Source organism: Phyllostomus discolor, chromosome 3 (assembly GCF_004126475.2).
Source record: "Phyllostomus discolor isolate MPI-MPIP mPhyDis1 chromosome 3, mPhyDis1.pri.v3, whole genome shotgun sequence".
In the NCBI taxonomy this organism is placed as follows: Eukaryota; Metazoa; Chordata; class Mammalia; order Chiroptera; family Phyllostomidae; genus Phyllostomus; species Phyllostomus discolor.
In genome coordinates, this window is record NC_040905.2 from 47,043,705 (window position 1) to 47,061,112 (window position 17,408).

Here is a 17,408-nt window from a genome sequence, read left to right on the forward strand (position 1 = left end):
TATGTAGTTACATAACATGATCTTAAATTAGGAAGGGGTGGCTGATTACCATAAAGAACACATATGGAAAAATACATGGCTTTACTACATCCAGAGGAGTCTTCCCCATCTTAACTTTTTCCTGAGCAGCCCTTCCTGTCTCTACCACCTGAAGACAAGGACCCAAGCCAGCCTGTTAGCTCCTCCACCACACCTGAGGGTCTTCAACGCCCATCTCCTAGCTGCTGTGTCAGCCGGCAGCCAAGGCCTCCAGAGCTGCCCCTGGATGTGGGCTCGCACTGGCCTTCACACTGTTTCAGGACTTTCTCAGAGCAAGAAAGTTACCACTTAGTCTGGCTGCTAAAGTCTTGTAATACATTAAACAGGCTCAGGAGTTTAAGAGTTATTAAAGTCAGGAAAGGGGGGTATTAGATATCATTCCTATACCCTCTACTGGAGCAGGCCAAATCAGCAGCTCTTTTTCCTCTGGCTCATCAAAAAAGTAGTCTCAGTCTAAGAAGAAGGGAAAGTATTTAGATAAGGACTCTTATGGCATATTTGTGCCCCTGTTACTGACGGTGTAATCCTACTACGTTAAGGGTATAATACCCAGGCTTCGACTATCAAGCATTCACAAACTTTCCGGAGCCTTAAAGCAGACACGGTGAATTTCTGTGAGACTGTGTTATTTGAAGGGATTATCTTTGAAGCTTCATTTTTGTGTACATGTGTGCACGCTCCCTCAGGAGAAGCAGATTTTTGTGCATTAGGAGTGTGGTCTGAAAGTTTGCCTCTTCTTTTTCTGTTTTGTAAGGACCAAAAAACTGATAATGGATGTGATCCGGAACCAACCAGGAAGCACATTGACAGAAATCTTAGAGACACCAGCAACGACACAACAGGTAATTGGTCTTGGAGTGTAAAACAGTAAATACTGCGGCTATGAGTTCATTTTATTAGTCTCCGCACCAAATGTTTACTGTTAGCTTGGAGCAACTATATCTGACATGGTTTGGAAGTAAGGAACTTTATCTGACACTCTGGCCACCTGAGTTCAGCCTTACATAAAATCCATATGGAGTATCAATAGGAATGAAACAGAAAATGCAGCATTGAATTTAGGCTGAATGTCATTTTGTCCTGGACTAGGAAGATAGTCCTGGGTCTTTGAAAGCTTCTAAATGTTCATCATAAATTTTATCAGTCGGTGAGTGGGTGGAAAAGTCAGTTAAGAGATAGTTCTGGTCAACGGGATGTAGAAAAATACCTTTCATATCTCATGTTTGCTGACTTGAAGAAACAAAGAAGTATCTCACATTCAAACTGTTTTCCAAATGTTCCAGAAGTATCTTGTAAGTAACTAAAGTTTCATAACAATCTTCCATTAAACTCTTTATCAGCATCTTCTAAAATCCATCATTGTTGAGTGTATTCTGAATTAATTTCAGTGTTATTGCTTTAGTATCAATAACCACCACTCCCTAAACAAAAGTTAACAAAAGTATCTAATTAGTTACCTCTTAATGGAACTACATATGATTTTTCTCATTCTTAATTAAATTGGTTGCCAAAAAATCATTGTCACAATTTTTATTTTAAAAATATAGAATATTTTAATAAGTCATTTGATGTTTGTTAATGTGTGGATAGTTTTAAACAATGTGGGTAGAATATCCTACTAATTTAATATGAGAATTTTAGTCCTTACTGATATTTCAGACTTCAAGATCAAGTATAGCTCTGTACCTCCTCGCTGTACCTGCCTAGTAACCCTAGGCACTTAGAAATATTTCTGCACCTCAGTTTCCTCAACTGTAAAATGGGAATAATAATAATAGCACCCAGTTCATAGACAGGAGTAAATGAGTTAATAAATGACAATGAAATAGTATCTGGCTCATTTAAGTGCTTAGTAGCACTGGCTGCTACTGATGTTTACTGCTGACCCAGTAAGTGGTTCCTGTGTCCATAGTGTTGCCCCATCTGTTGTGTGTCTCGCATTTGGATCCTCAGACTTCTGTTGTGTCAACCAATTGTCTAGTGCAGTGACACAGGAAGATCACTAGACCTTTTGTTACTGGGGTTTGGTTTGGTTTGGTTTTAAACTATCCAAATTGCATTCATTCATCTACTTATCATTTATTTGGGAACTTACCACATGCTAAAGTATTTTTATTCCCTTTGGTTCAAAGAAACCCCGCAGGTTTTTCAGAGACGGTAGTTTGAGAATGATTCTCTCATCAGAGCAGAGGTCTCTGACGGCCTTTTCGGCTGAACAATCTCCATGAGTATGGCTGATGTGCAAGAGGGTAGTCGAGTTCAGGGTATTCAGGGTTCTCATAGCCACGTGTTAACGGATAATCTAGTTTAAATTTCTTCACCTGGACTATCCAGAAATTCAAAGCTTTCCATCCAGGGAATTACAAGTACCAGTCATCCATTGTACTGTGTCCATTACTAAGGTGATCTGTTGCCTTAGCACTAAGATAGCAACTAGAATTTGCCCCCAAAAGGCTGGCCACCACTGCTACATTTCTCAAGAAGATGAAATAATTCCTTCCCAAAGACCTACTTCAAAATCCATGAAGAACACATTCTGGTCTTAGACTGTGGTTTGAGGACTTCTTCCATTTTGACATTAACTTGCTTTGTGCAGGTCTAAGTTTGTGAGATTAGGAGATCAGAGAAAAAGCAACATCTTGATATTGCCTTTTCAGGAAGTGGACCATGACACAGACATGGTGAGCCGAGCCAAGAAAGACTCCAAGACTCCAGAAGAAATGAAGGATAACCAGTCTATGGTCAAAGATGCACAGCTGCCGCTTGAGCAGAAGAAGAGGAAAATCCAGAGGAATCTTCGGACATTGGAACAGATGGGACACGTGTCATCCAAAAATAAATACCAAGACATTCTCAATGAGATTGCCAAGGTTTTTGGAGATAATATTCTTTCTCTACTTAGCAGGCATTTGCTATTCATTGGTCACATTCTGGGCGATTTGTGAGATGACATGAGGCATTCATACTTGTATATGCCATGGCCAATATTACAGATTGTTAAAGGTTTCAAAGCAGTTGATGACTCTTAATAGAGAATGACCACAGTTCCCCCAAGTCACTGTGAGAGCTTACACACCCCAGAAATAAATGATCAGGAGATGTAACACACAGGTTTTGTCTATACCTTTAAGCAATATCTACTGGTTTTAAAAATGACACTTCTAGGAGAGTGCTTTCTCTGGTGGTTAGCTGTATTGCCCTGTTGCTCTTAGGACCTGCCGCAGAGACGGTAACTCATTGTCGCTGAGAATTTGCCCCTAAATGCAGTTCTGACAGGGTAGTTTCTGTTTTCTCACCCCACATTTTTACAGTGGAGACACTTCCTGAGAAAAAGCTCTCAAATTAGTGCAAGGAAACATCACAGGAACTGACCGAGATCTGTTTGCCAAGGATAAGGAAATACTTTGTTTCAAACGCTATTTGGGTTCAAAGGACGTTTCGTTCTTTTTGTCCAAACACAGTAGTAAAATTTGGAAAAGTAATCAGAGAAAAATAAATTTTCTTACTTCCCTGAGGGGAGTGTCCTCAGCCAGTCCTGGTCAGTTCCAGCATTAGGCTTACCCATCTTGGCCCAAACGACTCAAGGGAAGTAGCATTTCTCTCTGTAGCTCTGGGTTGGGAAATATCTCTCTTTAGGAATATGTAGTAGGGGAGTGGATGATTCTACCTTAAAAAAATAAAAGAAAACAAAAAAGCTATCATGAAGGCATCTACCAAAAGATTCTAGTTAGTGAAGAATTGTTACTTAAGAAGGGTCGGTCCATCTGTCTGTCTTTGGGTTCCTAGGGGAATGTGTTTAATTCATCCACAACAGAAAAAAAACGTTAAACAGGTACCATTTTCTTAAATGAAATATTTTCATTATTTACCAACCAGACTAACAAAAAAACCGTATCTGTAAGTTTGAATGCAGCATAGCTTTTGTAGGCAGTAAGCAATTTGAACAACTTTACGCTGTAGGAACTCTATTTAAATCCAAGTGACAGTTAAATAGTTATCAATGTTGAATGCTTTCAGTCTTGAGTGCCCAGTTGTTTTTGTAAATCTTGAGAAAAGTTCCCAAATTTAAAAGAGTATTGATTTTTACTTTTTCTGAAATGAGTGCAGTGATAAAGTGCTCTTCAAAATGAAATGTTTGAAATATCCTGAAGAAATTGCTTGTCTCCTGCTAAGTCTTCCTTGTGCCCTTTTTTAAGACACTATTTTTTCTTAAATTAATTGTATCATTATTCTAAAATTGCTTCTTTGCTTTTCCATCAAGAAAAAAATAAACCTTAGCCACTGTCTTAAAGTGAAATAAGGGTACTTGCCAGTTCTAAAGTGAAAAGGGAAGGGTGTGAGAGATTAACATAAGGAGATTGAGCCCTAGTTGGTAATGGCTCAGTGGATTGAGTGCTGAGTGCAAGCCTGCAAACCAAAGGGTCACCAGTCTGATTCCCAGTCAGGGCACATGCCTGGGTTGCAGGCCAAGTCCCCAATTGGGGGCATGAGAGAGGCAACCACCCTCGATGTTTTTCTCCCTCCCTTCCCCCCTCTCTAAAAATAAATAAGTAAAATCTTTTTAAAAATAAATAATAATGAAAAATAAGGTGTCTGATATAAATAGAAAGGTAACAGTCACAAATAATGATTTAATACTTGATATTCCTCTTGTCTCAGATTGGCAAGATTGTAAAGCACATGCCTGCTTAAATCTCATGAGGGAGGATTGAATGTGGGAGGTAGGGATGGGTAGGGCAGAGGGAGAGTAATGGGGGGGAAATGGGGGCAACTGTAATTGCACAACAATGAATAAATAAATCTCATAGTCTTTACTTGTTGTTCTAGGATATTCGAAATCAAAGAATCCACCGTAAGCTTCGAAAAGCTGAGCTGGCCAAACTGCAGCAGACCTTGAAAGCACTTAACAAGAAGGCAGCGTTTTATGAAGATCAAATCAATTACTACGACACTTATATAAAGACTTGCCTGGACAACTTGAAAATAAAGTAAGTTGAAGTCATCTATTCATTTGCAATGGCATGTTTTATATGGGATGTCAATTCATGTACAACCCTGGGCCATTGGTTTGAGTTTGGAAGCTACTTTTTGCTTTATTTTATAATCAAAAACTAGAATCTCAATTTTAGGATTTGCCACCATGAACTAAAAAGTCAGGACTGAATTTAGAAATTCTGTAATTCCCCATCAGCATAACTTCATACCTGAAATTAAAGTAGCTTAACTTCAACACTTAGTGAAGAACTTCCATTATTCCTTTTGTCTATTTTAGTCAAAGGTGTCTTTTAAGCACTATTATAAAAAATAATAAAGGCTACTCTTGATTTTTGAATGTTTATAATGTTCGATAACACCAGATATTTGCTCATTGCTTAGTGGTTTTAAAAAATCATTATTGACACAAAAGACAAAATTTGGCAGTTCTCTATTATGCATTAGCATAGATACTAGATTTCTCATATGCAATATAGTCACCTTTAATGAGTGTTATTTGCTTATAATTATTCTTATCACTAGACTAAAGTCAATACTAATCAAATTTTAATTACCCTTATAAATATATAATATATTTTTATGCAATGCTGTTGTCAGCTTGACAGTAGGAAATGGTTCTGTATGAAAAAAAAATCAATTGCATTAACCTTAGAAGATTTGATTAAAGGAAGTAACCAAGTTTAAATCACATTTGTATGGGTCCCACTAGTTCTGAGTTTTAATTCATTTGCTTGTGGCCTGTAAATTACTTTATTTCTGAGAGGAAAAAGTCAAGCTAATATATTGGGTAGAAATATTGGAGGTTTTAGAAATGTTAGAAGTTTTCTTTACATATTTATCACAGACTATTTCAGACTTAAGATTGAATTACAAGCTAAACGACTAGAAGGTGTTTTACAATCTCTGCAGTCAGGTGCGCTGCATTTGGGTTCTGATTCTCTCTCACATTGTGTGATCTTGAACCTGTCCAATGAACTTCCCTGGAGCCTTGGTCGTCTCACCTTTAAGGTGAGATGAGGAGTGCTAGCCTCCCAAGTACTGTTATGAAAGCTGAATGAAGGCGCACATAAGATAAGATAGAAATTTTATTCCAAAGCACCATGGAAATGTTAAGTTTGTAAATGTGAGGCAATGTGTACAAAGCACTTGGAGCAGTGCTGGCTGTGTAGTATTTGTTACACAAATTAAAGCCATCCAAGTGATGCCTTTACTCAGGAGTACACAGTTCGTGTCATTGCGCCAAAGCTGCTTGCAAATTGACTTAATATGGCTGCTTAGTTCCATATGCCTAGAAAAGGAGAGTGCGAGTTTAATGAAAATATTAGTCTGTAATTCAAACTTCAGTCACTTTGAAAATGGCTTTCCCTTCAGCAGCTCACAGTGAGGTTTTCCTGCGTGGGGAAGAGTATCACCTACTGTCACAAAACAGGAAGCTTACCTCTCGGTGCCACGGGCCCAGGTCTGAACCGTGGTGTGCACCTTGCACGGCCAGAAATGGCCAGGTTTGCCGTCAGGATGACACACGGTTTGTTCTTATTTTGCTAGAAATTCTCGGAGGTCAATTAAAATGGACGGAAAAGGAGAACTGAAGGGGGCGAAGAGAGCAAAGCCAGTGAAGTACACGGCTGCCAAGCTGCACGAGAAGGGCGTGCTGCTGGGCATAGACGACCTGCAGACAAACCAGTGAGTGTGACCCGGAATCTGCACAGAGCACCCACCCTCCCTTTGCCCCCATAAAGTCAGACTCACATTTCTTTGGCTTCCTGGGGCCTTCGAGAGAGCTTCGTTTGGTGAGGCTTACCCTTGATGGCAGATGATGGGGAAAGTACGTGCACTGTCATCCCTCATCTTTCCATCAGGCCTCGTGCACCTGGTGCCGTGGGCTGTGTGAAGGGCTGATCAGAGATTATGTTTCCCACGGCCTGTCCAGTGCATCTGGATTTGCCAGCCCCCTGCTCCCTCTGAAAGAACAGAGTCATAGCAGTGAGAAGAAAGGCTGCCTTTTGGTCTTGATAGATGAGATCATTTACAATAGAAAAATAGTACCTTTCTCATTCAAAGCCACGGACTGTGTGCCCATGGCTGGGTCCAAGCCACTCCAGCAGTGTGCTGCCAGGCAGAGGAGAAAAACCCTCCTCTGCAGCCCCACACGGGGTGCCATCGGGGTCTCCGTCTTAAAGGGGCCCCGGAGAGCAACAAATGAACACACAAGACAACAACTCCCAGACACAGATGACAGTAGGTGGTTACCAGAGGGAAACGGGAGGGGAAGGTAGTAAAGGGTAAGCAGGGTAGACATATGGTGATAGAAGGAGACCTGACTTTGGGTGGTGGACACACAATGCAGTATACAGATGATGTATCATAGAATTGTATACCTGAAACCTATATAATTTTATGAACCAAAGTCATCCCAATAAACTTAATTTAAAAATAAGAAAATAAAGAGGCCATGAGCCCCAGGCCCCATCACTCCCTTGTCCTTGGTCTGGGGAAAGCCAAGTCCACTCCTCCTCTCTGACTCCTCCCACCTTCCTTCCTTCCTTCCTTCAGGGCCTGGCTTCTAGTCCATTTCTCCCACCAGCCCTCCTGACGCCACCAACTCAGAGAAAATCCTTCTTCCTCTTTCCAGTTCCTATAGAGCGTACCATCCAAAATACTTAACTGGCCTGTCAGTGCTATAAGTCAATATTTAATTATCACATTCTGTGAATTCATATTTCCCCAGCTATATTTTATGCTCTTTAGAAGCAAACACCATATTCTGCATTTCTTTTGTAATAAAGCACCTACTTCAGTGCTCCGTGGGTCCCAGAGCTCAACAAAGACCACCTGGCGTTATAGTGAGCAGGCGAGGGAGGGGATGGGAGGCTTGGGAGACTTTCCTTAGGGTTATACGGTTTGCTAAGAATGGTAATAGGACCCCATTAGTTTGTTTTAGCTTTAAGGATATATTTGTAGTTCCACATGAATGAATGTCCCTTTCTTCACTAGGTTTAAAAATGTTACATTTGATATCATATCTACTGAAGACGTAGGCATCTTCGATGTCAAATCCAAATTTCTGGGTGTGGACATGGAAAAGGTGCAGCTCAATATTCAGGTAAGTTGGGGTTTCTGCAAACTGGGGGTGAGTTACAGTGCGGTCATTTGTGACTCGTGGTGACATTGAAGTTCAACAAAGTAGGCCGTGCAAGCCTTGCCAATGCTAGCTTTTGAGGCATTGATTAAAAACTTTTTTAAAAACTATGATTTTTCAAATTATTAGAATTTAAATGTTTTAGAGGGTAAAATCATAGCAGTTAGTTTTTCCTAGTCATGTTTCTATTTTGAAGCCCAGAGAAAAGAATAATATGAAAGTATTCACAGCTCTTAAGGAGAGGGTGGAAAGTTTCCTTTTGCTAGGAACTCGCAGTTCCTTCTAAGACTGTGTATGCCCAGGACTGAGGCTTTCCCCATTGCATTTCTCCTCCTTGCTCCTTCCTGGCATTGTTTTTTAACAAGTTTCTTACATTTGTTGGTTAAATGTTTGGGATCAGCCCTGGCTGGCGTAGCTCAGTGGATTGAGCGTGGGCTGGGAACCAAAGTGTCCCAGGTTCGATTCCCAGCCAGGGTACATTCCTGGGTTGCAGGCCAGAACCCCCAGCAACCACACATTGATGTTTCTCTCTCGCTCTCGCTCTCTCTGTCTCTATCTCCCTCCCTTCCCTCTCTAAAAATAAATAAATAAAATCTTTAAAAAAATGTTTGGGATCGTACAGATGAAAGACATTGTGCAAACAGTAACTGCAAGTGCAAGAGTGGTGTTTCCTGTCTGAATTACTGCTGATTCTCATAAGAACTGCATACCCCAGCATGTGATTTAAGCCAAATATATTTGAACAGGAACTGAGCAACCCAGTGTATTGCCCAAAAAAAAGCTAAGGAAGTGTACAACCAAATGTTTAAGTTCATCTGCTCCCAACATTTTACTCCTTAGCACAGGATCAATTCAGAGGAGTGATTGTTTTTCTTTTTAGTGTAAGAGTTTTTAAATGGCAATAATACCTATTTACCTAGGTCCCAAACCTAGGTGGGTGTTCTGCATGAATCATCTTGAAAAATCACTGGTGTGATGTGAGCTCCAGCCTCCCTCCCCACTCCGCCCTTCGCTGAGAGCCCTAAAATTACCTCCCCTCCTGGGAGCAGAGGCCAGAACCCTTCTTTTCTATCTAGCTTTTCTTGTGGCTTCAAATGAAAAGTGAGAGCTAAATGGACATGATAAAAAGCATTGACATAATGGAGCAAATTAGGATATAGAGAGAAAAAAGATATTATGTAATTATGGACAGTATATTTAAACAGTATTGTTTTCTAAGTTAATTTTAATTTCACTAACTGTATCCATCTACCAATTGAACTGTAAGTCTTGAGTTACAATATGTAACACTTTGCCGAATATGGGAAGAGGAAAGAATGTGCTTGTGGTGATCCACCTTGGTTAGCAATTCTTCTCCAGGTGGCAGGCACAGCATGTGATTGCCAGGAAGGAAATGACCCAAGACCAATCAATATCACCTGGACAGATTGCCAGCTGCCTGGGAGACGCCTATTTAGAGAAGCCTCAGAAATTCCATGCCACTTGCTCTGAACCCTGGTGCAAATACCAAGCTTCACTTGCTCCTTTGTTAAGGATTTGGTATACAGAGGGATTAGCTATTCATACCATTCATTTACGCACATGATAGATTGTGAAATATTACCCCTTAGCTGTATGCAGGTGGCTCACAAGCCCCCAGATTTTTAAAATCATTACTATATCATCCAGACAAGCTACAAGATTTGCAACCCTCAATGGAAAGTGAAAATGCAGAGCCCCTTATTAAAAATTATCAAGAATTTCATGATGATGACAACAGAGCATTAAACTAAGTGTGGGGCCCTTCCGATGATGAGACCCTGCACAGGTTGAGTTCCCAAGGAGCTGGCCCGGCACATGATCACTGTCAGACATGAAATCAGCCTTCTGTGCGTACACATGGCATTCAGACAACGACATTATCAAGTGAGTTACCACAGAGAAGCATGGCAGCCAGGTCTTTCGTGTGACTCAAGGACTAGAAACAGGACAGGAATTTCTAAGAGGTTTAAGGAAGATGCCTTCTAGCATTGCATCTAGGCCTTCTTCCTTCCATTCTTCTCTTAGTTCCTAAGGATTATATCCTAATTATGTCCTGTAGCTGAAGGCCCTGTACATAACAGGAGGGTGTGACGTACGTGAAGGTGTTCTGCTTATCCGAATAATGGCCCGTGCTCACTGGGGGCTGCAGGGTTGGCGTTCGCCCCCACCCAGCTGAGGAACTGAGGTTTGGAGAGCTGGGTATGGAAGGGACAGCTGGAGTCTGTGTTCTTTGTTGCTCTGCTCCGCTGCTGCTCTCGCAGGTTCCGGTGGATCCTGACAAGACAAGGGTGACTTACCAAGGGTTTGCAGACACCCTGCTCTCATAAGCCCAGTAACATTCCTATGAGGGATAACGGTGTTATCCTCAATGTGCACACAAAGAGGTAGAACTTCAAAGAGGTTATGTGATATTGCAGACACCACAAGATAGCAGATGATGAGCTAAGACTGAAATCTGGTCTTCCAATCACCAATGTGATTATATTGGGTTCGCCTAAAGGTTCCTTTAGTTTTTTCTATATGATAGCTCTGATACAGCTTAGCTGTCTTTAACTTCATTCGAAACAATTTTGTTAGACTATATTGTGACAGCTGTCATATCAGTGTGCATTCTCAAAAAACTTGACAAAATTGGTAAATTTTTGTGCAGCTGTTTTAATATTCAAAATGGAAAAAATATGCAACGTTTTCAGCATATTATGCTTTATTATTTCAAGAAAGGTAAAAACTGAAATGCAAAAGATTTGTTCAGTGTAGGGAGAAGGTGCTGTGACCAATCAAATGTGTCAAAAGTGGTTTGCGAAGTTCCCTGGCACTATTGACATTTTAGTCAAATAAGTCTTTGTTGTGGGCCTGTCTTACGTGTTGGAAGATGTTTAGCGGTACCCCTGGCCTCTACCCACTAGAAGCCAATAGCAGGAGACAGCGGGCATACTCAAAATACCCAAATCAATAACATTATTGGTGAAAATAAAAAACATGTCTTTTATTTTACAAAAACTAAACAGACTTTTTGGCCAACCCAATATTTTCTCTGCTCCCCACGTTGGGGTCCCAGCTAATTCCCCTGCACAAACCATTCTTTCTCAGCTTAACGATATTGGTGTCTTTTCCAAGAGGCTTGGATTAACAGACATTGCCTTCCCCAAAGGAAAAGTGAGTCTCCATTACACTGTAATAGGTAAAAGCATTCTTGATGAAAGAACTTCAATTCCCTATGGAATTTCTGCCCCAGAAGCCTATCTAAATAATGTAAGGGTTTAGTTGAGTGCAGCTGGAGGTAATTGAGGAAGTAGAGGAAGAAGCTAGCAAGAGTCAAGTTCTCTCAAAAATGACTCCAATTTCTGCAGGTGGCCTTGCTTAATACAAACATAAGGCATTATCACTAAGAAAACCAAGAAGTTTCCAAAGCTGTAAACAAAAAAATGAGACCTGGGTGTTAGTCTAGGGCAGTTCAGGAATACCTTCTGTTCGGGAAAGGGCTCCTACCCTGTGTTAGCATGAAATGCTGCTGTTCAGTCTCCTGCATGAGGCTTGCATGACCCAGTTATGAATTTTTAGCAGGTGAGTTTATCTTCTCTGTCACGTGGTGGCAGTGAAACACAGAATGGTAGTCTGACTTCGGGATGGGGCTTGTTCTCGGCCCGGGAGCAGAAGTAGCTGCATTGAGCAGCGGCTCTCCAAACTTCAGCCCCACATCTCCATCAGGGACGGGCACGACCACCTTCCCTGTCTGTGCGTGCTTATTTATAAAGTGTACGTGCGCCCATCACTATACCCAGAATGCACTCTGTAAAACAGAATCAAAATGTCAATGTTTGAAAAGTGAGAAAAAACTGAAATAAATACTTCTAATGTTCTTCTCACTCCACATCAAACTGTCTTGTTCACTTCACTTTAGAAAACACTGTTGCTCTAAAGGATAGATCCCATCTTGCTGGGACACTTGTTTTGAATTTTTCAAATCAGAGTTAAAATTGTAATTATATATCTGAATTAACTGAAATCACCATGGTTTTCTTTCAATGGTCTTTATCAATTCTAAAAAATCTATTTGATTCTCAAAGCAGGGCACCCACACTGACAATCTTATCATCATATAGGCACTGGTGAAAATGCAAATTTGGGCCCCCTCCCCGCCAACCCCAAGCTACAACACCAGAAATTGCTGGGTGTGGGGCCCAGCAGGCCAGCCTGTGTGTCTAGCCGGATGATTCTGAGACACATTAAAGTGTGAGAACCCCCACTTACATCATTAGGTCACTTGAATCTAATTTTTGTCAACAGGTTTTTCTGGGATGTTTCTTAAATGTGCTAAATGTCAAGTTGGAGATTTAATGATGTTCCTTACAATTTCAGGATTTACTTGAGATGCAGTATGAAGGAATAGCGGTAATGAAAATGTTCGATAAGGTTAAAGTGAATGTAAATCTTCTCATATACCTGCTGAACAAAAAGTTCTATGGGAAGTGAAGCGCCTGCAGAAATTTCATGGACTCGGTGACACCTGGATCGGGGCATGAATCTGTTTCCTATTTTTGTTTTAAACATGATTGAAATCACTGCTTATAAACGTGTGATTTTTTTTTTAAAAAAAAAGACCAAAACTGTTCCGAAGAATGTACCCATTGTGCCTTTTTGATAATTTGATATTATAGTAGAATGATGCACAAAATGAATTAATGTAAACATTTCCACATTGTACTGTGGAATAGGTACTCTGATTTAAAGCTTCGAACATTCTGTGATTTGTTTTAAAGTAGGGAGAAAATGAATTTAGCTGACTAGGGACAAATGTGTAAACCTATTTTCCTATGAAAAAAAAGTTTTAATTGTCCCACTTGAATAATGTAATTCTTCATAGATTTTTTTTTTAATCTGTGGAGAAATGGAAACCTAATTATTTGAATTATTTAGACAGACACTTAGTCCTAAGCCCTGCCTTCTGGGAGTTATCCATTTTAAAGAGAACTTTTGTGCAATTTAAAATGAAGTTTTTATAAGTAATTGAAAGTGACAATACAATAACACTTTCTGTATAAAAGTATATATTTTATGTGACTTATTCCCACTGAGCGAAGTGCACTAGCGCCTCACGGTAAAGACTCTCGTCCCCAGAGCCTCGGAGCGACTGAAGAGCGACCAGCATTTCGACCCTAGGCCCCCCCCCCCCCCCACCATGCATTCAAATACTTCAATTGTGCCTCTCAATTTTTGTAATGCAATAAAATCAGTATTCTTGATGGTTTTTAAATGTATTCTTTGAAAATTGTTTCATGTAAAATAAATGTTACTGAATTACATTAATTTGGCTTTTTAGTTTTTTCATAAATCCAAACCATTTAGTAGAGAAGGTTACGGGTAGAGGCTCAGCAGGGAAAGAAATAATATACCGGTAGGGTACAGAGGCGGCGGCTATGACCAAGAGATTCAAAACCCTGTGGCTAAAACAGATGGAAGTTTTTCTCAAATTCACTAGCTGAGCAGGTAAATGAGCAGGCCCACAAAGTTACCCAGGGATCCAGCTCTGTCCGTGTCACCGATTCCTGGCCAGCAGGAGGAGGGAAAGCAGTCCAGGGCAAGTGTTTTGAGTCATACATGTCACTTCAGCTTAAATCTCATTGACCAAACAAAACTTAGTCACTGGCCACAGCTAGCTTCAAGAGCAGCTGGGAAATACAGACCCAAACTAGGCAGCCATGTCCCTGGTTAAAGCCTGGGGCAGAGAGGGCAGTGGTTCTATTATTAAAAGAAAGGGAGAGTGGTTCCTGGGGACGGCTCAGCAGTCTGCCCACAAGTCATTCAGATGGTCAGGCTGGAGCCCTGACCCTTTGTGTTCTGTTCACTCATTCAACAGGCTTTGTGTCTCACTGGCATCATCACCGCAGGTTGAGAAAGTGGGTTAACTTTTGCACATTTGGCATAAACGTACTTGTTAGGCCTGTAGAATTTAGAAATTCAAACTTCAAAAAGTAGAATCTGCTACTTAAGTGACTGTTTCAGGCTATACATATTTTTGACAAAGTGGTAAATGCCTGGAAACAAGACTCATTGTCTCTACAATTCATGGATGTGGATTGTTGTTGTTGTTGTTGTTGCATTAACCTTAATACAGATTTCTGTAAAAGGAATCAAACAGTTACATTTCACCTTGACAATAAACTTTACCCCTACAGCCAGCATTAGGTGAGGGTCAGGAGCCAGGGGCAGTAGGAGGTGGGTTAAGCTTCCTTCTTCAGCCTCCAGGTAAGACTTAGTGTGGACATGTATGGGAAGAGCCAAAATTAGGGAAAGCTATTCGGAGGCAAAAGCTAACCTTTCATAGCATCTCTAAAGGCTTGTTGACTTATTCCAACAGAGTGAAATGCTTGAGTGTCACTTGTGTGAATAAAGATCTTTGAGTATTGCCAGCGAGCTTAAAGAAAGCTGTGACTGTTTTCTCTCTGTTGGCCCACACAGTGAGGTTATTGTTGAAGATATTACCAATGGCTCTTGATTGAGATGTTTAGGGGACAGGAACGAATGGGTGACCCAGAGAAGGAAGCACGTGAAGAAGCATGAACAAGAGGCCAGTGGAGGTATGGGTGTAGGGACTGTTGGAGCCAAGACCTCTGCCTCTCTCAGGAGGACAGAACGGCTTCCCAACCCAGGGGAAAGTTGCACCTGCTAACCCTGAGCTGAGTCTCCTGATCATTGTAGGGGAGGAAAAATAATTGTCCCTCTACCCTTCTAAGTTCTAGGCTGAAACCCCTCATTAAAAAAAAAAAAAGATTAACAGCAGGAAAACAAATAGAAATGTGTTAACAGGTCTGCCCTGTGTATACATCGGCGATACCCAGAACAATAGTGAAACTGCCCCATGCACCACCTAAAGCACTATCATCGACTACCTGCGGGGAAAGGAGTAGGAGCAGTTGGCTGGAAGGTGGGAACAAGAAATGAAGTTTGCCCTGCAGTAGTGAGGTCTCACAGGTGAAAAAGTGATCTCTGACCTCTTCCTGGGAGAGGCCCCCTTTCCAAGGTAAATTTCCCTTCCAAAGGGTAACTTCTTTGTTCTCAGAGCGTCTCCTGTATTTGCAGTTTCTCAGAATAATAAGCTCAAAATATAAGACTTTCCTAAGAGGCATCGTTTGGGGTGGCACATTCTGCTATCCTTCACCAGCTTCCTCCCCAGGGCTCTTAGCTTGTCTTATTTAGGAGGAAGAAGAAAAAAAAGGGTTTTAAAAAAATACTTAGCAATTAAAACAGTAATTTGATTTTTACATAGCTTACTCCAGTATTTTGATATGTTTGATCATGTTTCCACTATTGCAAAAATGGTCTTTGATCTGGAAGGTTGAGAGAGTCCATGTTCCCCTGAACTCCACTTTCTAGCACCTGGAATGTAAAAAGGCAACACAGACTTAAGGAGCTCTCTAGCTACTGTGAGGGAGGAAGAATAATCTTCCTTTGGGGTTTCCCCTAGAATATGGGATCCCAGGGCAAGTTGGGCAGCTGAGGCTTATATGGGTATGTCACTAAGGAGAAGGGAGGCAGGAGCCTGGGACTTCAAAGAGAAAGTCCCAGACGACTCAGAGATGAAAAAGAGCAAATATTTGGTAAACAAATTCTTGCCAGAAGCCACCCAGTGGGACATGGAGGGGGAGTCTATCAAGCAATTGCTAATTTCTTCCAGTCTGCACCACTTAGTTCACATTATGCTAAAGTCATAGCTCCCTGCCTTCAAGAGGTTTTTTTAATCTCAATTTCTTTAGACAGGTAAGGGGGAGAGTCAAAGTTTCTTCAAGTCTTTTGTTTCTTAAAAATAACCAGCTTGAAATAATCAATATCCCAAAAGGCATATTGGGGTAGCAAACTCAGCTCCCCTGGTTGGTGGCAAAGCTGGCAGCAGGAGCCAGACCGGCGAGGTCTGGTGCTCTGTACTTGAGTTCTGGCTGAAGAAGAATTCAGAGCCAAGACTCACACTGTAAGAGAAAGTTTATGTAGAAAGTCACAGAGGTAGAAGAAGTGGGTGGTAGAAGAAATGTGCTCAGGAAACAAGTCACAGAGGGAAAAAAAAAGCCTTTGGGGCTTAGGAGAGAGAGAGAGGCAGACAAGGAAAACCCGACTGGGGGGAGGGGGCGGGGAAAGGCACTGGCGTGCTCCATAAAGAGAGCGGCACTGGGTCCTCTGTCTCGAGATTATCTGTGGGTCCCAGGGGAGGATCCCAATAAAATATTTATCAGCTTTCAGGTGTGCCTTTTCAGGGTCATGGTCTCTACTGACTGATCGGCACCACGGCAGGGAGACATTAATCAACACAGCTGGTCCTGATGCCAGCCATGCCTGGCTGGTCTGATTTCGCTGCTTTTCTGGGCCTGGAGCTGAAACACAACTAAGGCCTGGACGTATGTGATGCTTTGATACACATCAGAACCTCACTGTCCTGGGGGCTCAATGCTTAACTTCTATTCTCCACCCGCCTTGTTCATTCCTCTTCTAAGGGGCTCTAACCCACATGACAAGCAACAGGCCAGGGGAGGAGAGGTCAGGGGAGGGTCTGAACAGAAACCATCGAAATGCTAGGTAAGGCAAGGTTACCTGGGGGTGAGCTCCTTGTTTTCCCAGCCTTGCCTGTTGCTAGGCATCCCGGGCTTTCTGCCCTGGTGACTCTCTGTACTTGGCCCATCATCCTCGCTCTGCTCACATCTGTCTAACTGCCTACCACACTCTCACTAGTCACAAAGGACATGCTCTAGTGGTTTTCAAGAGAGGGGACACCTGTCCATACTTGAATATTCTGGAAGTTTGTGGTGAAGAAAGAGACCAACTCAGTGTGATCATTGTCTGACATGACACTTCTCTCCTGTGTCACTGATAGACCAGAACCATAATTATGTGTGTGTGTGTGTGTGTATGCATGTGCGGTTGTGAGCTGACTAGTGGTGCTTAGAATGGAAGCTGTATGACTTGGACTGTGGTTAAGTAGGGATTTGTGGTACTCCTCAAACATCCCAAGAAGCAAACCAAAGAGTTCTGCCTGCTGAAAGTGGTCTATATTTTGAGAGATTCTAGTGAGCATTGGACAGTCTTCCTGCTGATCAGTGCTTTGAAAAATCTATTGCCTCTGTTACTGAAACCAGGGCTTCACAACAGGTTAACATAAAGCACTCTTGAGTTGCCTCTGTGCCCCAGAGGACAGAAAGTGTTTCAGTCACTGCAGTGAGACCGGAGC

General features: G+C 41.6%; 1 protein-coding gene across 1 annotated transcript in view; it reads left to right on the plus strand.

The window, feature by feature from the left end:
• The window catches only part of IQGAP2 (IQ motif containing GTPase activating protein 2), a 267,241-nt gene extending 254,459 nt beyond the window's left edge, over positions 1–12,782 (plus strand). Inside the window, exons 31-36 of the mRNA XM_036020440.1 lie at positions 794–881; positions 2,697–2,909; positions 4,867–5,027; positions 6,580–6,717; positions 8,029–8,137; positions 12,554–12,782. Of these exons, the coding sequence (XP_035876333.1) occupies positions 794–881; positions 2,697–2,909; positions 4,867–5,027; positions 6,580–6,717; positions 8,029–8,137; positions 12,554–12,667 (823 nt within the window). The 3' untranslated portion in view covers positions 12,668–12,782. The remainder of the gene's footprint in view (positions 1–793; positions 882–2,696; positions 2,910–4,866; positions 5,028–6,579; positions 6,718–8,028; positions 8,138–12,553) is intronic.
• The last annotated feature ends 4,626 nt before the right edge of the window (positions 12,783–17,408 follow it).